Source organism: Leptosomus discolor, chromosome 7 (assembly GCF_034619465.1).
Source record: "Leptosomus discolor isolate bLepDis1 chromosome 7, bLepDis1.hap2, whole genome shotgun sequence".
In the NCBI taxonomy this organism is placed as follows: domain Eukaryota; kingdom Metazoa; phylum Chordata; class Aves; order Leptosomiformes; family Leptosomidae; genus Leptosomus; species Leptosomus discolor.
The window spans coordinates 5,709,715-5,731,870 of NC_141397.1; the positions used below are offsets into that span (position 1 = coordinate 5,709,715).

At 38.7% G+C, this 22,156-nt stretch overlaps 1 protein-coding gene across 1 annotated transcript in view; it reads right to left on the minus strand.

Annotated features, from left to right (window-relative positions):
- Positions 1–22,156, minus strand: part of MEOX2 (mesenchyme homeobox 2) — a 52,638-nt gene that overhangs the window by 12,808 nt on the left and 17,674 nt on the right. The window contains exon 2 of the mRNA XM_086468273.1: positions 353–525. Coding sequence (XP_086324399.1) covers positions 353–525 — 173 coding nt within the window. The remainder of the gene's footprint in view (positions 1–352; positions 526–22,156) is intronic.

Genomic DNA, 22,156 nt, shown 5'->3' on the forward strand with positions numbered 1-22,156 from the left:
TTGTTGCTTGCAGGCAAATCAACTGCTTGTGCATGCAGTGTTTGGGACCTACCACTTCTTCAGCCACATCAGTGTGGACAGATTAGAAAGGATGTGCACCAGTTTAACAGATATATTGCTCGTGCTTTTATCTTCCATCTCTGCCTAGTAGATGAAACTACTCTGTACATATAAAAATGTAAATTACTTGCATAGCAGAAAGATAATAAATGTGTATCATTTCACTATAAACATTCAATCTCATATATCAGCATATCTATTAGTAACATAAACAAAAGCTCTACTGTGAGGAGCTGCTAACCACTGGTAAATATTGGGCAAGAATTGAAAGTCCATTATTTTGCATCAGTACCTGTCTTTCAGTGAGGTCAAGGTTTACTGCTATCTCATATCGCCTCAGCCTGGTCAAATAGTTATGATGAGCAAATTCTGCTTCTAGCTCTCTGATTTGCTCCTTGGTGAAAGCTGTCCTTTCCTTCCTGGGTTTACTGTTGACCTCTGACTTGTAGTTTCCTTCTTGGGAATCTGGAAAAAAAAAAAAAAGAGGAAAAAATGGAAGTACTGACAAGTGTACAGCTAAATAGGAAACAAGCCCAAAGATAACAACATGCCTGAGTTACATTCTTTAAACTTTCTCTCTCAGAAGCGCACCCTTTCATACCTATGGATTCTTCACTGTAAATCAGGAAAGCAGCAGTAATTCTGACAGACGTGAACTGCTGCTTCCATTCACACACGTCAGACCTCAGCTTAAAACCTTGCAGTGTTTCATTTCCTAACAGTTCTCTGTAGAATTTCTGCGAAGCTTCAACTCCTTCCCACTTCTGGCAACTCTTAGTGCATCCAACCAGTACAGAATGTATCTTATTTGTTTAGTGTCTTAATGAGTAATGCTTCAAGAATCTCCCTCTCCTGTCATTGCACTAATACCTTAAGCCAAAGCTCTGTTTTAAAGAACACACTCTAAGGTTTAGTCCAGTTACACTTTCAGGGAAAGGTAACAGACAAAGCATAGGAAATTCAACCCACATCAAAAAGAAATTGGTGAGCACATCCCATGTGATAATGGGATCTCGTCGTGCTCATGCCATGGTGCAGGTAGGGAGGTTATGCCCCAGCTGGTAGCAGTATAGGAGATTTGCTATCACTACAGCTCATTACCTAAGGAATACTTTGGCCACAATCGGAGAAGCTTTGCTGAAAGTTTCATTACCACCCTCCTGATTCCTTTTACTGTCAGAAACAGGTACATTTGGTCCTGAGCCAAACTACTGAACTCGGTGACAGTCACTCTGTGGCTGTCAGTGAAGTTTGTTTAAATAAATGAAAAGAGATCAAACTGTGAAAAAAAAACCACCAAAGGAAAAAAAAAAAACAGACAGCAGAGAAAGAGTGAGTGGAAAGGTGGGGGGGGGGAAGACCAGACATTTGTAAGTTTGGGTATGATACAAAACCTATAAATCCAAAATTAGCAGGGATCAGTAGGAGGATCATTAGTCAAATTCTGGCCTCATGAACCATCTTAAAAATGTCACAGATAAATTCACACTTCAGCTGCTGACTTAAATAGAAACCTGCATCAACATCCAAATGCACAGGCCCGTAAGAAATCACTCCCTGGGACTCTGTGTCAGATGAATCATCGACATGCCTGAGACTGTCCAACTGGCCAGTGAGTCTGGTTTCAAAACTACAGTCAACTATCTACATTTTATAAAGGTATAAAAATGTTTTCACTTTTTGTCTGTTACTCCATTGCCTGGAAGGGAACTTTTTTTTATTTAACTGAAACTGTTGATGCTTGACTTAGTGCTACAGTCATGAATTTAAAATGTTTGAAAGCTAATGGCTTCAAATCACCAAACCTCTTAACTTCTGCTGACACAACACACAGAACTTTGCTTCAAACATGTAGTGTGCTTCTGGTTGTACGACTGAGGGTATCCACCAAAGTTGTCGAATGGGTTTGGGAGCTGTTCAGCCACAACTGTAGGGATTTTCTAGGATAGGACCCCATTGACTATAGTGTGGGGACAAGGTTCATTATCCAAACTCAACAGAGAAAACTTGACAGATCAAAACTACCTTAAACCTAGAAGTTCACATTTCTTCCTTCATACTGGTTGAAAACTAGAGTCATTATAACTTCTCTCCACATTTTTCCATTGCAGGAACATGCACATTGCTTTTCTTCCTTGAAATTTCCTCATCTGACACCTCACTATAGGGTCCAAATACTATGTAGGTGACCTGAACACAAACACTTAAACCCCTACATCAGCATTCCAATGAATCACTGAAGAGAGATACCTAAACAATTTTTCTTAGCATTTGGACTTCCTGTTCTTAGACCACTAGACATGTGTTTCATACCTGTTTGCAAGCAGGTGGGTGTGCATCCTCCTTGCCTGCAGTACGACACAGAAATGTATTTCACGCAAGTCATTGCTAGTGTCCTCTTAACTGTCTTGGTGAACCTGTGCCTGTGTGAGGCCACGAGCCAAGAAGTCTCCCCATGTCAGTACTTGCTGTAAGAAAGTTCTATGGCTCACTCGTTTCCAAACTAAGCTTTGCAACCTTAAATAAAAGTAATGCACCTACGGGTGACACTGATACCACATTGAAAATTAACTACTAGAAATGAAGACTTATGCCTGGAAATGCAATAGAAAGTGGAGTCAAGTATGTAAACCCCTGGTAGCTACTAGGATCGTGAATGGTCAAAGGGAAAAACTTCAAGAGTACCCATCCAAACTTCTCTCAGGAGGATACTGATCTCTGTAAGTGGCTGAGACTTACAACACAAGCAGTTTTTTCTGCAAGCAGATGGTTCCATGAGGAAAACAGAATTACTGTGCAGCCCGTAAAACCGTAAGGAGCCAAGTCATTGTTCAGGTTAATACTCATGGTTCTGAGTTCCCAATTGAAAAATGCCATTAGCATCTAAATTCCATGTTCCTGGGATACTGATGCAAGGAAAGGGAAATGTAACTGCATGAGTAGCATTTGTGCATCATCTTTGCCAGCACAGAGGATTCAGCACTGCTAGCCCACACAGATCCTGTGCGAGTATAAGCATGCTTGGACAACTGGTTATTTAGATATTTCTGTCATTGCTGGATACTACCTTTGAGTCAATGTTGGACTGCAAGTCCCTAGCAGCCACAGTTTTGTCAGCAGTATGTTTTCATCAGCAGACTGATACAGTGGAAAAGATTCCAGATTTTATTTATTTGTTGTGAATGTCATTGAATGCATTTGTAATAGTCAAGATACTCTGAAAAAAAAAACCCACATGATATATTCAAATATTGCTGAAGGCAAAAGTTGGAGAGGTACGCAGAAACCTGAGACAGGTACACAGAAAGCTGACTCCTCAGTACTGAGGCTGACGTAAGAGAATAACTGTAATCCTATGAAACCTGTTTCAGCAGATAACTGGCCAGCAAGACAATGGTAAGAGGATTGAAAATATATCTAAAAAGAGACTTAGATGGATGCCAGTTAGGTGAACACCAGTTATGAACTCTTGCTGTCAGCTGACTTTCTCTGCTGCAGTGTTGCTGTGGTTCATGTACAGGTTGCCTTTTATTTCCCATTGACACTATACTACTTCGAAGAATAACTTTTAGAAATGTTACCTCCATAAATTTGGGTTGTTTCAATTTCCAAAGCAGTAAATCTAGGTTTTCTGATTGCTTCTTTTTAACAGTCTCTATAGAGCCAGGATTGGGATCTCCCATCTCTTTCTGACCTTCAGGTCTCTGTTCATATCACCTGACTAGCTTCTCTTTGGTGGAAAATGGGTGGGAGACCTGGAAGAGATTTTTGGCAGAACTCATGTCAGCCTACATCTGGTTTGCAGCTGTTGCAACTAAGACAAGAAAAAAGTCCCAACAACCTTAGTTTTCTTCTACTGGCTACATCTTATGCCAAATGGTAGGTGTAGAGGCAGAGAACAAAGCCCAGGGGGATGTCAGTTACACTCCTTGCCTCTCAAAAGGCACATGTGAAATATATACAGACGGTACAAACCACTTGATGAAAAATACAGCAATCTGTATTGTCTGTCTTCTGCCTTCGCCCAGACAAATTCTGGCACACTCTCAGAAGATAGAGCCTACATGCAGGTATTAGTACCTTATCAGTCTCTCTTTTGCAAACCTTTGTTCTTTGGATGTCAAGTACTGTAGGCAGTTAAACACTGCTTTGAGGGATGCAGGTCATACCTCTTTCTTAGAACTGTTTTCATCAATTTTCAAAAATTCCAGGCAGCGTCCTTGATATCTTCTGATAGACAAAAATGCTAGTTGGGAACTGATGTAGAAGATACCATTTGGAAAGACATTCAGAGTTAAAAATGACTGTTCTACAGATCATTTGGAGGCTTAGATTTTTCGTGAGTTTAATAATAGCGCTTTTTTTTTTTTTTTTTTTTTTTTTACAAAAAATCATTACTAATCACCCTATTCCCCACATTCAAAAGTTACTTCAACTTTACTCTAAGGAAGGGATTGCTATTAATCCCAACATTTGTATTGTCCTGCCAGAGTTCATATTTCTTCCTCTCTACATCGTTGAGAGATGAAGCACACCAAGCAAACGCAGAATCTAACTCCTGTGTGTAGAATACGAAAAGTCGACATTTTGATATTTTTGCTTTTGATGCATGCCTAGGAAAAAAGGACTGCTCACAGAACAGGGAAAAGGGACTGGTCAGAAGATCCACGACACAAAGAGCTGCTGCTAACTGGGTAGAGTCAGAATCACAGGCAAAATATGGAAGAAGCACCCTCTGTTTTTTCTTGGGTTACTTCAACGGCTGACGTCCCTTCATTTCTCAGACGGAAATGAACTTTCAATTAATACATGCAATGTAAGGTCCCAGACAAGAGTTTTAAAACATAAGTCAGATTAGTAGCGCTCTATTACAGTTCCAGATGGTTTTCAGGTCCTAAGAGTGAGTAGTGACAATAATCACTAATAATTTGTGACAAAAGGGCCATCGGGATTTCAGCCCGAGAACTGTTATTCAACATCCAAGTTTTCAACTTTGACTCAAGACTTTCAACACTTATTCTCAGAAAGCCCTTACCATGAACAACCTATTTCTGAACCTATTTCACTATAAATTTATAGCGAAGTTGGATAAATTAAATGCTTTCAGTTGCATACGTTCCCATAAATGACGTTCGAGTGTTTACAGAGAACTACTGCATGGTTATTTACTTTCAAATGAAGCAATCCATACAAAGTAATCAATGCAAAAAGCTTGTTATTTTACTAGTTTAATGTTACGTGAAAGAATATTTCTTTCAAACTTAATTCCCCTACATTTTTTTAAATCACTAACATGTACAGAAAAGCTTTAGAGCTTCTAAAGATCAATAGGACCCAATGATATGTGATTCAAAGCAAAATGCCTTTTTTTTTTTCCTTCTAGATTTTACCAATACGAATTTAGGGAAAAATACTTTAGTATCAGGGCAACAATCTCGCAAAATATCGTTAGTCTGAAGTACACATATGAAGAAAATAAGCAACTTTGTGCAATTACAGTTGCAAAGGGATATTATGAAGTAAAGGACAACTTTATTTTTTAATGGTCAGAAGCACATCCTGGCATGCAGCTGAATTGCCTGATCTAATTGTTTCTGATACTTTATAGTTCATTATATTTTCTGACAAAATGAAGCAGTTCACTGAGAGGAGCTGGCATAAAGGTGTCCATATTGATTTGCCAGGAACAACATGTAAGAAAGGATTTAGCCAGAAATAGTCACTTTCAAACATTTTTGACATTTAATAGAGAATACTGTGCAGCTTTTCCGTAACATTTTTTTCTATGTTCATTTAAAAGCTGCTCAGAAACTTCATATGTAAATTATCCTGCGTCCAAAATATTGCACATTGCTTTGCAGGATCCTAATTAAATCCTTACTCCCTATTCTTGAGTAGAACCTTTGTACCAAAAAATTAAGTTAAATCCAGGGCTATACAAAACTACACAGCTATGCTTACTTTGATGCACCTACTCTTATTTGCACCAATTGAAACTACGCAACCAAATGCCGTAGACTTAATTAATCTATTTTTGTGTCATAATTTTTCTTCTCTTTAGAGTCATTTGAATAGTCTTTGAAGATTTTGCTCAGTTAAAAGTACAGTTCCAAAGCACTGAATATATTCAATCTGAGTGCCTCTTTGGAGGATGTCATTAAAGCTATTTCTGGAGCTGCAATTCACTACATGTATTTAGAGAATCCTTTCTGAAAATTAGAACAAATGACATCGTCATTTCCATAATTCACAACTCTGCATGTGCAAACGGGCAAAGCTGCACAGTAGCACAAGTAAAACACCAAAATTACATGAATCCTTCTTTTCATTCTAATGAAAGCACACTTTTGTTTGCGTATTGAGTCAATGCTTTCTAACCCAGTCTGTGACAATTTACAATTTAAAACAGCCTCATATCCACTGCCAAAACCAACATGAACTGGCAAAACCTGTGGGTATTCTGAAACACATTATATACCATCCTAAACCATTACCTACTAGCTGTTGCTGCCAACTTTTTTTGTTATTAATGCCTCTTGAAAGTACAAGTCTAGGAATTATACTGCACTATTGGAAACACTGATTCATAACACTGTGATAGCTAATGCTCCGGATTCTTGGAGGTACCTAGGCTGGAGAAGAGGTGTTTCTGCCAGGTCATCTGATCGATCTATGTAGCATGTACATGTCACTTCTTTTTCAAAACATGCAAATATGAACGACAACATATGAATTCTCTCATATGAAAAATTACACTAGTTAGTAGATCTTCATGAGGAAGATGCTGCTGTCAGTCCCAAATGTTGAATTAATACAGCTTATGTTAGTAAAGAGGACTTGAAAGACACTTTAAGAAACACCTGAAAATTTGCCTAAAAAATCAACACAGGATTCCCCTTAAAGAAACCTCACAGGCTGCATTTTAATGTGACTTTATCCAGTGGGACTTCCCACTCCCATTTGGAGTTCCGGAGGTACACCTCTCACGGGCAGCATCGGATAGGTGCATGTGACGCATACATGTGACGCATACACGTGACGATTGTTTGCCTATTTACCAAACCACTTTTATAATTTACTTTCATGTAAAGAGTTTCATTGAATGAAGGTGAGATCTGCCAGCACCATCTCCCCACAGATCAGCAATCAGCGCCCCTGAGTAAGAGTTAACCTACGAAATTAAACCAAGACATCTTCCATGCAGAAGCCTCTTAGAACAAAGACATCCAAGTGAAGAAACCAGTAGCTGAGACAGGAGTTTATATAATCTTCCTTTTCTTGAGTCTCACCTCCTAGACATCTCCCACAGAGGCTCCTTCCTACCCAAAGGAAGCAGAATAGACGAAGAGCGACCAAACCCACCCCAAACACTGTGCATGCCTCAGTCATCATCATCAATCTGATGAAAGCCCTTCCCTGGGCAGCAGCTGTATCGGAACTCCAAGGAGGCATTAAAATACTCCTTTTGGCCCTACTTTATTGCAGAAAAATAGTTAGGAAAACAGATTTTTCCTGCAAAGATGGTGCATGAAAGATCTAAAGCACTGCAAACTGTAGGGAAGTGGCTGCTTAAGAAAAGAAAAGAGCATATGACACATAGAACTTATTTGGATAATCACCTGTCAACAAGCCTTATCTCCCTAAAATGCTGGGTTCTAGTTTTCATTTTAGCTTTGTGAAGCTAGAAGACCTTTGTCCTGCCAAAAATACTAGAGCAGTTAACACAGGCAGTGTTCTGGGATTGAGATTTAACAAAAGGCCGTATTTAATTCCTGTCTGAAAAAGAAAAAAACTAAAATAGTTTAATGGCAAAGAATGTATTCTGGATGTTTTAATCCTTTTGACCAGTGAGCTTTCTGAGGAGGTGCTTTCTCACAAGTAGATCCACCTCTTTGTCATAGTTAAAAAATAATTAAAATGTTGTTCAGGTTGCTCCAATTTATATGGCATAAAATACTAAATATTTAGCTTAAGAGAAAAACAGAGCCAGCAAAAACAGAGATGAGGCTAAGGAGTGGAAAAATATGTTGCAATGAGTTGCTGCTAAGAAATAGAGAGAGAAATTATGCCAGTATTTATCCTGCACGTGCTATCTAGAATTTAAATATCATGAAAATAGTGTTGTGTTTTTTTTTTTCTCTGTAAGGCCAGACTGCCACTGTTAATATTAAGAATCCAAAGTACAGTGGGGATGGGAACATATGTCGAGCAATGCATTTTAGAAACCTTGTTTCTAAATTAACTTCTTTGTATAAATGGCCATTAGTTGGAGGTGTTTTCAAATATACATTCAAAGTCCCTTAAAGCAGCAGTCCATTCCCCTGCGAGAGCAGCTTGTTTGCTTCCCAAATGGCTGTCAGCTCTTGCTAATAATTCTGTTGCTTAGAAAGTGCAGGCCTTCTGGATATTATTCTTAGGATCCGTGACTAAAACACTTTTAATGAGGCATTACAAGTGGTTACTCCACAAAAAGATCTCAATTATTTAATTTTCAGGTATAATTACAACAATCTTCATTGTGAATTTCCAAATTATCATTCTTAAAACCAATCAATGTGTTTTATCCATATGCAAACAGACCTCAATTTTCTACACATAGTAGCTATAGTCACTTTATCCAATGTTTGCTAAAATCCAGGTGTAATGTCCAGACTTCACTGACTGTATAGCCTTATGCCCTTTCTTCTTTGGCTAACATGCTGTGTATAGACAGTGCCATTGACCCCACTCCTCACACACAAGATATTACATTAAAAAAAAGCAAAAGCCAAAATCTAAAGTAATTCTTGTAGATCTTGTAACAGACCACATCATTTTGCCAAAATATGTACCTTCACTGGAGCAAATGGCCTAGACAAGAGTGTGACGTTTGGGCCAGCTTCTAAGGAGAGACCAAATTACAGTGGGCAAGCTGGGGCACGCTCAGGAATTTCAGTGGAATCACTTCTCACTCACAAGGGTGTCAGAGCCCATTGTAAGCCCCAGCTTACTTTGTGTCTGATCATGAGAAGTCTTGAGCTGCTTAAAGAAAAGTATTTTTTTAGGCTCCTACACATATATTTTCTCAAAATATGCATGCAGAACTTACAGTCAAAATCTTGCTGACTTCTAAGTTTGCCTTTAAAAAAAATTTTATTGCAATTGCATGAGCTCCCGTCCGAACAAAAAAATAAATAGTTTGCACATAAGCCAAAGAATCCAGGCTTTTAGTTTTCCATACTTAGCAATAAAAGTTGAAACACTTACAGAAGTTTAATACAGTTGGAGTTTCTTTAGTGCTCCATATTGCCTTACTCACCCATCTTTCCAAAGCAGGTCTTCAGGATACAGTTACACAAAGGAAAATATAAATGGGTACCAACAACTCCACTTTAACTCTTTCTAAGAATTATTTTGCCGCTACAGGAAACAGGAAGCCATTTCACCATGGTATTTTTCAGTGTAATTCTTCCATATGTGTTACACCAGCTAATTTTTTTTTCCATTCATCATGGAACAGATTTCTTTGGAACTCCTTAATGATGTAGTGACAATTTTATATATGTTGAACACGTGACAGAAAAAAACAGTGTCTGGAGCAAATCTAACATCCCATATTTCTGCTTAATCCTATGGTAGTGTGCCCTTTCTCCATTCCTTTTTTTTTTTTTTTCCCAAGCAGTCTGCCTCAAATGTTTTTATTCTTTCTAAAACCTGTTCTTTTGAAACATTCACAACTGGCCTCTGCAGTGTATAGCACCTTGCAGAACTGCAGGATCCCAAATCACCTTCCGTTTCACAGTCCTGATGAATGTCGTGGTCCTCACGAGCCATTTCACGTGGTCTTTCCCTGCCTTGGTGGCTGCCCCTGTCGGACATGTTCCATTACGGCTTTCAGCGTGAGGCACAAACGTAATCCCTGTTTGGATCTTTAAGAAATATCATAGATTTCTGCGCAAATGCATACGTCTGCATATGTTTTAATGACATGTTTTGTAAATCTTACTATCCCTCAGAAAGCATTAAAATGAAGCCAACAGGCCCAGCTGTGCTCATAACATACCTTAATAGATATCCAGACTTTTTTTAAGAACAGAAAAACACACACACACTCCTACCAAACAGGGTTGCTGTTCTGGGTGTATTCTACTATTTCATTCACAGTTTACTTTACAACATCGTGCTGAAGTATGACACTAACTATAAAAATGGAAAAACAGTGGAAAGTACTTTCCCACATGCAATTAAATGGAATTACCTGTCTTTCAGGGGAAACCAAAATAAAGACGGGTTATAAAATAAAACTTTTTCAGATGTTTAAACTATTTATACCATTGGCTTTCAGAACAACGATGAAAGTTGCATTTTTCACTTAAAGCTATTACTATCTGTTAATACTAGATAGAAAACCTCCTAATGGCTACTTTAGAAGTCCTGACTATCAGCTGGTTTTAACTTACAAGTTCTCCTACCTAGTGGCACGCCACATTTTCCTTTCTTTGTGTTTTCTCAAATGATTATCGTAAATGGCAGAAGCCATTAAAAACACCCAAAGGATTTGTCATGTTTGAAGCTAACACAATTTCCTTTTTCGAACTATAGTACGATTGTTAACGGATGGAAAAATGCTCACATAATTAAACAGAAAATCCCAAATAGTTCTCTAAATAGCATATTGGGTAAAGGGAATAAATCTGTAAAAGAAATAAAATCTAAAAGTGCAGGTTTAAGTTTTCTGCTAAATCTATTTTGCTATTAATTTTACAGTCTAGGAGAGCTTTTTGATAAATAATTTTTCGTGATTGCTAACAATCAAACTTGTTGTACAGTTAAAGTTGGTGACTCATAATGGAAAGCTTTGGCAGGGTGCAATAAAAAAAAAAACTTCGACTTTGATGTGCACAAAAAGCCACCACATAATTGTTTGGAGTACTTCCTATTATTTCAAGATTAGAGCGCAAGAAAATATTTACTATATGTCTAAGAGGGGAGGTCACTTCAAGTACAGGTTCAAGTATAGCTTTTGAGATGGCAAACTTTTATGCCATACTTGTACTGACCTCTTTTTTATGTATGATATTGAGAGACTATAGGTAAAGTAAGAGGTCTAAGCCTCCTTTAAACCGCTATAATGGACTGCTACTTCCCAAGTAGTTGATACTGCTTATATAGTCTTAATTTTTAATTTGGAAAAAGAAAGTAGAGTAAAAAGGGTCTACTTTTGCAAACTTGTCAGTGTGTGCATAAAGTTCATGTCTCTCACTTTGAGAACAGATATAGCTAGGAGAAAAAAAAAAAAAAAAAAGAAAGAACAAAAAGAACAACAACAACAAAAGATTTCCCCAAAACCCAAGAGTGTCCAATAATTAAACCACAAGTCCACAGTATATTAGTTAAATGAAAAGATCATTTTGTCCCCAGCTTCATTTCCAACTCCTTTTCAGTAATGGAAAGTCTTCCTGTGATCACTACATTACTACAAAAGTAGAAACTTTTGTTTTCCCAAATAAGAGAGGCCATTTGGCACACAAATGTTAAATAATATGGCCCAACTCTTCCATCATTCACCTCACACAACTTGCTGCGTATAAGCCGGAGAAGAAAGGCCTTCCTGGTAAAGTAATGTGCTATTGAAATAGCCTGACACTGCATGTCAAAGCATAGTAAATCCTACATATGTTTTACAATCCCAGACAGTATTTGTTTTACTCTTTTAAACAAAGGTCATTTTAAATACCTACCTCTACTGGAATAGGAAAATTAAGAAACATTCATTACAATTGAAGATAGAATTTGGGTAGGTACAATTTCTTTCTCCATCCTAAAAGTTGTAACACCAAAAACAAATACAAAGGTTATTTAATTCTTCTGTAAAATAACCCACATCAGTCCCCACATTCCCTATTGTGATCGCTTGTCACCTCCAGTAATGGTTGGCAGGCTGGAGGTAAGACATCATCTCCCCTTTTGACTCTGAAAGAGTTGAACTCCATCTTTCTAAGAAACGAAAATCACTGTTTTATTTCCTTCGCTTTTGTTCCCATCCATATAATCTAGGGTTGGATGCTCTGCAGTAAGTAGATGCAATACTTGAGATTATCAGATCACAGAAATAGTGGCGAAAAGAGCAATAAAATTATTAGCACACCTACTGGAGGATGTAGGAGTGTACTCTAAAAAGCAGACTTGAAGCAACAATGAAGTGCCAGCAGATACACCAGTAACCAGCCATTCCAGGGCTGCACTTCATGCAGCAGCAATGAATGCTGCATTTGCCAGTGCTAATGGGGTGAGGGGTGGGAGGTAGAAAAATCCCCCTCTGAACCTCAAAAATACCTCCTGAACTCTGGTCTGGCAGCTCTGAAAAAGAGTATGTAGCAGCTCTGAAATAGCACAAATTTGAGAGATATATTAAGAAGTGGAATAAAGGTCTGCAACGTTCCAACAAAATGAGTTATAGCAGTTAGACACAAGCTCTGGGGCGTTACTCTTTTCAGTATAAAACTTTATTCCATCTAATTTTAAACTTCTCAGTCACTGAGTTTCCGCCCAATTAAATGAGATGATTGGACATTATACGATTTTTACCAAGGGTATCTTATTTTAAAATTGCACAGCTCTGAAAAACCTTAATGCCCAAAAAGGAGCTTTTCCAATCTTTTTACTCATTGATAGCCACCCCGAACACAGGGCCCCTCGCATCCCTGCTCAGGATCTTGAAGCAAAGGCGACGCCTATGAACAGGGGACTGTTTGCCTGGCATAACCATCCCTGCAAAGTACTGGCTGATAGTTTCTACTGATATCAAACAAAACCTGAACCATCCAATCTCAGTTGTCCGTTGTATGACCAAGTTGTGAAGTACTGAACAACTTCATTCCCTCTCTTGCCCGCTCTTCTGCTGAGAGCTCCTTCGCAACACAGCGCTTTCCGGATTCCTCTGCTAGCTGCCTGGTTATTTAAAATGTCCAGCTAGCACGACTTGCATCTCCCTTCCTTTCTGCAGTCCCCAGTGACTCCAGTTACTGGAACAAATGTCACTAAGGCTTGGATTTATTGTAGGTGCTGGACTGAGCATGCTCCGGTACGGTACAGCCCTATAAAAATGGTACTTGCTGAACAACTGCGCTGGGTTGGTTTATATTGTTGCAATGTTTTCCAGGGGATTTATGGGCCTCTGAGGCACTGAAAACATGGAGCAATAGCTTCTTTTGCAGATGTAAACATGAGTTTGAGTAAATAGTTAATTTATGCTCGTGTTAGAGCATTTGGCGGATGTTCCTAGTCATAAACAAGCTTTCTCCATGTTTCAAAACAAAAACAAAAACTGGATATTGACTCTCTCTATCATCCAAAACCTCAGCTTGCTTCTTCAGGAAAGTTGGACCCAGTTCATTTCGCAAATCTGAGACAAAATTCAAAAGGAAAGGAGGTTAAATTTTTGGTCTGTTAGGGTTATAACTACGCTGAACTCACATAAAAGATAAAAGAGCATAACATGCTGATGTATCTGATGTTTTTATGCAAGACTGCCTTGTTTCCATTAAACAGCTAAAAGACAGCTACTGTTTAACTGGAGAAACTGATGGAAAATCCTCATTACTATATAAACAGTGGTTTAGGCATAGAAAGTGTTTAGTTTATGCATCTGTGCATTTAGCTGAACACTAAGCTTTTTCTAAACACAATTGGGTGCCTTCCTACTCCCATATATTTTCACTTTCTTTTTGAAAGCAGGAAATCTGTGTCTCCTCATGCCTCAAAATGTAAAACAAAAAGAAATTAATGGTTTTCGCATCATGTGTTTTTACCAAACCCACCAGAGAATCCCAGTACATTCCTCCTACGTTTTACTTCCCTTAGCTTTTAAGTCACATCAATAAAAACGTACACATAAACCATTTTTTTCAGTGGTGGCTTCCACTTCTGGTTCCACAAATTTCACCTCTTTCAAGCTGATCTAGTTCCTATTAAAAATCTCAATACCAACCCCTTTCTCTCTTCATTCACTTTATGATGTCAGCCCTTCAAGCCCTTGACATAACAAAAGTTGTCTTGCAGTAACTGCCATGCAACTGAGTCTTCAGTTTTGCAGACAAAACAAGATGTTGATAAGACGAGGCTCAGAACTTCAACAAATCACTGGTCATTCCTTCTCAGCTTGCATTAATGGTGACCAGATAAGAAGTTCAGGTTAACCATCCTCCTTCAACACATTAATGAGCATTAAATCATCCATATATTAACGTCAAACAGGATTATTTCTGTGGATGGCGCCCTGTTTGTAAACAGGACCTGCCTGCTGCTTTCGTGCATCTTAATACACCAAAAATGCCTTTTAATCAGTTAAGAACTAATTCTGATTTGGTTTTATTTGACTTGTTTTAACTTGCACAGAGAGATAATAGCCTATTTCAGGTACTTTGCTACTACTTGAAATTATTCATCATTAATTCTCAGAGAAGGGACATTATCAGGTCACTAATGCATGACCCTACTAAGCCTCAAAGGGACATAAATAAGCAAATACATTTTTACAAAACTACCTGGAAAAGACTACAATTCAATCAAAGGCTGAAGAATACCTGCCTCAGCCAGGAAAGCTAATTCCCTAACTAGGAGGACATTTGTTTGGTTCAAACACTGTAGAAAGAGCCCAGAAGCTCTTTCTTTGAATAAAGACATGTATGCACAAACAGAATGAGACAGAGAAACTTCCAAATATATTGTGCTTTAGTATCAGCGCAGCAGTGTTGCTTAAAGGGCCTCCTCATTATACTGGGCACTGCATACTAAGAAATGAGTGTCTGTGCTCCCAAGAGCTGACAATGCGTTTATTGTATGCTGCACCTCACTTCTTCGTGGTGGTAACAACTGAAAACATTGATCACTGCATCCCAGCTATGCTCATCCTGGATATTGTACCAGAGCAGGTTCTAAGGAAAAACTGAGGGAAAACATGACAGTTGTGACATCCTTCAACTTAGGTCCCCCACTTCATCTCACTGAAAACAGCAGTTCCTATCTGGAACATGCCTTCGATCCTTCTTTGAGTCAGGCGTGGCAATAACTGGACAGATTTGTATAATTACATATGGTTTTGCATATAAATAATACCACACAAAATTCACATTTTAAATAACAGGCCTAGGGGGAAAGAAGGGCAAGGAGGAGTCAGATTGTGTATGATCTACTCAAAGGTCAGGTCTTGCAGAGGTACAACTGCAGAAGCAATGGCAACACAGTCAGTTCCTCTGAGTCAAAACGGTCTTCTTAAGTGGTGCAATTCTGAAATTCCTTACAGTATGCTTATGACAAAAAAAAAGGCATAAATTATCTCAAAGTTTGTGGGAAATTAAAGAATCATAAGAAAAGCTCAAAACATGCAGTGTCCTCAGACTTGTGTTCAGCAAAAGGCTAAGGAAAAGAAACATGTTGGGGTCTAAACGAAGAGTGAAAGGACAAAAGCAACATGAAAACCTATATATAGTTCTCAGCAAATCTTTGGAGATATTTGTGAGAAGGTGAGCAGAGCTACGTCAACGGATACTCATATCCGCTGAGCTACGCAGTAATTCATATGCTTTAACATCTGAAAGCACCAGTCTTCGTGGGTATAAATCAGCTTGTCTTCCGCATGACACACTGGTAGTATGCAATGTGGGTATGATCTATTCCTTTTATAAACCAGTAATTCAAACAGATGAAGACTCCTATAACTCCAGAAATTTATTTAGGAAGCAGGAATACAAGCCACAATCACCCAAAAAAGGTTTCAGGGTGGAAGGAATTTCTGAAATTATAGGGGCATCATTGCAAATGCAAGATAACCATTTATCAGTAGGAGAGCTATGAAAATCAGACATTTGTTTTTAGGCAACTCATACATCAGGTTGCCCAGGGGTAAAATCAGTTATCAGTATTTAGACTTTAATCTCCCTAAGCATATTTAGAAAACAGACATTTTGAAACTCCCTCTGCACACAGGAGATGTTTAGGGGAACCAAAATCTTTTTTTAAAACTTGGTAAAAGAACACACATAGTGTATGCAAGTCACTAGCTCACATCCAGTTCTGAAAACCTGTTTACAGATCACAATCCCACAGAGCACTCATACAGGATATGAGCAGTAAGTTGTTTCACAACTCTCAGCAATGTGTGTGTGAAAAGAAAGTGGTAGAAAGGACTCAGAACTAAGTACACTGCCTTTTTTACCCATTCTTCTAAGGAAAATACCCTTCAATGACCGACAACGCTGTTCCAAATTAGTTATTCCTCTACATCTCCTGCTGCTATTGATCATCAAATTTATCTGTCCCATTTTTAACTGGTTATTACACACAGGTTTTCCTCTCAGATCCAGGACCTTGTGACTCATTATGAATACCATGTCCTGGAATATCTATACCACTCCTTTCTCAAAGCATTCAATATTTCTACAAAAGTAGTTAAGAACCAGTAAGGCAATAATGTTGAGATGACAAAAATGATGTTCAGCTCCTCATTCACTCTAAATCAATGTTAAGAAAAATGTAGGAGATGGCAATGTGATATCCGGTACAAATCATCACTTGGACAAAGCATAGCTGACTCTAGACAGGACCAAAGTACTTGTCTGAAATGCTTCCTTCTCTCCGAATGCCTTCCGCCTCACCCCCCCGCCTCCTGATGTTAAGACGTGCAGGCAGATGCCCCTGTCACTGCCTAGCCTCCGTGCATTTGCTTGGGTTGCTTCTCACTGTGCTTAACTCTCACTCCAGATGATAAAGATTATGCCCCATCCAACCCGAAACAAAGCAGACACCAAGGAGCAGAATTTGCTGACTGATGTGATGCATGTGCAGGTATTAAGTCAGTCATCCTGAAAAAAAGTTTGAGTTGATGCATAAACACACAAGTAGTCTGCTTAGCGTGAAGGTTCACATGACATACCACTTTCCTTTCCTGCTCTGTGCACTGGCTCCCCCTTGAAGTAGAGCCCACCTCCAGGTCTCTCTCTAGCTGTTTAAGACCCCCCACAGAAACAGCTTGAGCCATGTGGCAGCTTTTTCTCCCCAAGATACGACTTTTCTAAGACAACTGAGTTCCACTGAAACAATTACAAAACTTAGGAGTGTGAGAGGCTCACGAATGCAGAGCCAGGTCTTTTTTCCCTCCAAGACTGAATCTCCATTCCCGTAAGAAAAACGTAACTCTAGAATTCAAGGCTTACAGGAGCAGATACAAAGCTCTCCTAGCTCTGATTTAATAAGTTATAACACACGAGACGAACAAAAGCTGCGTAATACACACAGGAAGCAGTTACTTCTTTTCTGCCATATTAATATACAGAATTCATGGACATGAAATCTTTGGGTTCTTGTAAACTAGCTTCAAAACTGTTTATTATTTCAATTCTTCACACACTAAAAGTACTCGACCAGCATAAATATAGAGAACCAGCCTCGAAAAATTGACTGTAGCTTTTGCTCTGAACAACCCTTGAAATTTTTTGATGCTTACCTGGAGCTTGCCTAATCATTCCAAACTTCGGTTTATGTGGCTGGATTAATTCTTAGAAAAGAAATGTCTTTCTGATTGGATTTATACAGTCTGCATGAGACTTTTTTTCAGGTCAATTTTTTCTGGAAGACAAAGTAAACAGGAAACTCCCCAGCATTTAACTGTTACAAAACTAGCTGTCCAACCAAAGACAGAAGTTTCAAAGTTCTGAGTTCCAGGATTATTAAAATGGCTTGAAGATCCCATTTTAGCACTACCTCATCCTACTATTTTTGATCTGGAAAAAATCTCTTCCTTCACTGCATTCTTTACAACTTCAGAGATATTAAATGAATCAACAGGGAAAGTGATCCTTTATTTGCTCAGTAAAATGCAAAAGCATTCTTTACAGTTGTCATATAACTAAAATTCCTTGAAGTTCATGTCATGTAGAGCTAAGTGTTTAGTAGCCCTCAAATTTTCCTTCTTCCTATAGCAAGGTGCTTTAGCAGTTACATAAATAAATTATCTAAGCACATAATCCAAGAACCCTTATGGAATTTTTACTCACACATCCTTTAAGGTATACCTGTGCTTATTTAATCTTACGGGGTTTTCCCCTCTATTTCTTTTACTGCCAGTCTTGAAAGTGGCAAAACAGGACTCCTGTCTATGCAGAAGTCTACGTGCTACCTGAGTGATACCAAGGTACAGGTGTGCAGATGTTTCTTCGCATGAACAGCCATCAGCCTTTATTGTTAATGATGGGCCATAACTCTTGGGGAAACAAACAAACAAACAAACAAATGACAACTGGAGGAGGAAAAAAAAAAAAAAAAGGCATGACCAGACTTTGTATTTCTACTTCATATTTCCTACATTACCGCCAGCTAGATTTCGAATACAGCATTTTCAGGCAATTGAACTTTTTTAATCTTTCCTGTTCTCTCCAATTCTTCCCGCAGTTTCATTACTTATTTCTAATGGCAAATTATGTTTGTAATATATAAGGACCTAAGAAGTTCTGTAGTGTCAACAAACGTGTCTTTTCAGGACTTGAAGCTATCAAAATCACGTTTGAAAAATCATCTCTAAGCACTTTTTCAGAGTGTATATGCATTCATTTCAGGATATTTTGGCAAATTAATTTGGAAACTAACCCCAGTTTTATGAACAAGGAGTGTATTTTGTAGGAATTGAACTGTCATACGTTTGGCAGACAGATACATGTCTTTCTTTTCCTTACTTTTGTTCTGTTATTGACAGAAGCACCACTTACATGAGATTGAACGTGAGCCAGGAAACATGTTGTCAACTGGAGCCCCAAGTTACAGCCAGAAGTTTTCCAAGTTAGATCTGGCATCTGGCACCACAGCAAGTGCCATACTCCTGTTGGTTTAGTTTTATACCGTTTTATCATGGGTCTGCTGTTACATCTCCCTCTCACTAGTGCCATCAACTATAAATCCAGAGAATAAGAAGGAAAGGAAGAAGGGCGGCCCCATCCCACCCTCACATGAGGTTGTGTGACCGGGGGAGCTCCTGGCTCAGGACAGGGTGAGGTGCAGCACACCTCCCCGGCTCTGCACAGCACTGTCTTTCTCTCCAGTTCTCTTCAGCCCTTCAGTATCTCCCCACCGAGGAAGGTAGAGACACTTCAGCGCTGCGCTGGGAGCATGCAAACACTCAGTGCATGGCAGGAAAGGGCAGATAAAAGAATGTCCCCTTAAGCCAATACTGGTAAAAACACATACATTTTTTTAAAAAGTCCATATTAATGTATAAAAACAGTATATACACAAAGCATCAGAGGACAATCTGAGTACGGGGGTTAGAATAATGGTTTGGAGAGGATACAACTGAAGCCTGTGTTTATGCTTGCAGATATTACAAGAATAGTTTCTACCTTATCATGAGTTCAAAATGTGAAGTATTAAATTTGCTAGCAATAAAAAAAGAGAGTGGAATGTCAGCACGAGCCTGAAAATAAGCCATTTAAAAAGATTTGGATAAGAACAAATTAAATATTTTATTTATAGGACTAAAGGCAAAAAAAAAAAAAATTACTGGCTGTGGCTCCGAATCCAAGATAGAACTCTTACTGAAACTGTAATAACATTGTTTTCCAACAAAGAAAAAATGTCATTGGAAATACTGATGTTAAAACTCTTAACAAGGATCAAATTATTTAGAAACAAGCATTAAAAATGGAATGGATAAAGAAATATGAAAGATTTTTCAACACTATTTATAAACTATGTTGTAAAGCTGTCCCATTTAAAAATTCTCATTAGCTTTTGCTGGGCCAGAGGTCCACCCCTAATGAAGATTCATTAGATTTTCCTAAAAAAGACATCTTTCTTCTATTATTGATTGTTCCTGTCATGAGTTCAGCTTCCATTAGCAGTTTCTTGTAGTTATCATATTCACAGACATTTGTAAAAGTCAAAAGTCAGTTTTTATTAGGATGAAAGCTTAAAGCTGCTTTGCTGAAAATAACTGCAAATTTTTAATAGGAACATTTTCCTTCACTTTTAGGAAGAAGTAAACTATACTAGCTAACCTAAAAACGAGCTACAGAACCTAAAACCAAGAGGTTTTTTCTCCTTTCACAGCAAATACGCTCACCTGTCAGACGCTTAACTTCCACAACCTTTTTCAGCAGTGGAAGTAGTTCAGCAGAGAACAACCAGAATGAATTAAGGACTTTACTAGCTTTTCAAGACTCAATTTTCACATTGAAAGAGGTAAAAGATAAGACTTAAGCCACGGATTGTTGGGAACCAGAGATCACAATGACATAAATCCCAGCTCAGGAGTAAAGAAAAAGCAGATGCAAACTTACACATGAAAACACTCGGTGCTAAAGACAGTCAAGTCACAGAGAGGTACCCTGTGGAATCAAACACCAAGTGCAGCAAGCAGAGGGCCATCTAGTTCAAAAAGGGAGCCAGAGAAGCGTGGAGGTCAGAAATACGGCGCCAGGCAAACAGCAGCTGACTCAATGGACCTCACGGACCCAGAAGAGCTTCCTGGACTCTTTTCCTCCGTCCCTGTGCAACTGGCTTTCTTTAAGTAGTTTCTAAGGGCCTGCAATTCATTTCTTGGCTAGGCAAGCTCACTTTCACTGAACACAGTGATCTGAGGTTTGTTTGAATTCCTGCTGTGTGGAAATCTACTGTACTTTCTAGCAGGTGTGAGAACACTGGGGCTCCTTCAGTTGCAGCTCATTTCCACTTACTAACTACTTTATCTCCGTGGATGAAGCAAAAGTGACTTTTGTGTTTCCTGGCAGTCTGCTGCTTCAAAGAACCTAATAGTGATTTGTTTATTTCAGAGGAAATGGAGACCAGTCAGTGATGACAGATTTATTGGTTAAATGGACATCACAAAAAAATTTTCATGCAGTACAGGCTGGCTCTAACCACACTATGAGAATTCATAGTAAGGGGTGATGTGCATTCCAGAAATCCAGTCCTATTTAATCCACTCCACTCTAATCTGTACATTTATATAGCACCCTTCACACCATTTCCGAGAGCTCTGTACAGAACTGTAATAACCACTGTACTGAAAAATATCCAGGTATATTGATGGCCTACATTTAGACTTGGAAATACAGCAGACTGTTGAATATCTCCTGGCAATAAGTCAGTCTGTGACAGAAAAGAAAAAAATGGGTGTCTGATCTCTTCCAATTACATCTCAGGATAGAAGAGAAGTTCTTAGTTCTGGAGAGACAACTCACAACATGGCAATACCTCCTAGTGCTATGGAACGAGATGGAGGAGAATTTTACATCGGAGCAATAAAACATGAAAACTGATATGAAACTTTAGTAGGACCCAGTACAAATTGTACAATACAGCTGATCAAACTCAGTCCAAGAGCAGGAAAAGGCACAAGGTTTTCCACATGGTAGGTTTGCAGTCCATGAGGACTGCAAACTCGCAGAACTCTGCGGTCTCAATGTGAAAAATAAACAAAACATTATAGAGTGAGATTTTATGTCACTGTTGTCTTCAAATGCTAACTGGATGTGACATTTGCATCTGTCAAAGAAGGTAAAACAGATTTATGGATAACATGTAGGAACCTGTGTTGAAAATCCCAGATACCCTGACAACTGTCCGTTTTCTGCAAGGGTGAGGAACAGTGATCAAGGCAAATGCTGAGAGCCAGCCAGTCAGCAGGGCATTCCATTTGATCTGGATTCAATTTCGGAAAAATATCTGGCTGAGGTCGTGCATCAGCCAAACAAACACACCATTTGGAAAGAAGCTGGAGTATTTGTTGCGGCAGAGAAATATATCTGTACATCACCTCTATACATATGGTTGGCTAAAGCACATCTGCCAATAATTGGCTCAAAAAATCATCAAAATGATAAAAATGCCTCTATTTAAGATGATAAAATCAAAACTGTTATTTATTCTTTGGAGCCACATACCTGCTCAAAAATACCTTGATCGATAATTCACCCAGTATTTAGGAACTGGAATTACCATTGCATTTTGATTCCACCTACTCCCCAGTCTGGCTTGACGTCCTGAATGGTTTAGCTCTGTTTATGCACAAGGAACTGTAAGCCACTTTAGCCCATCTTATGGACTGGAGATCTGAAGTATGGAATAA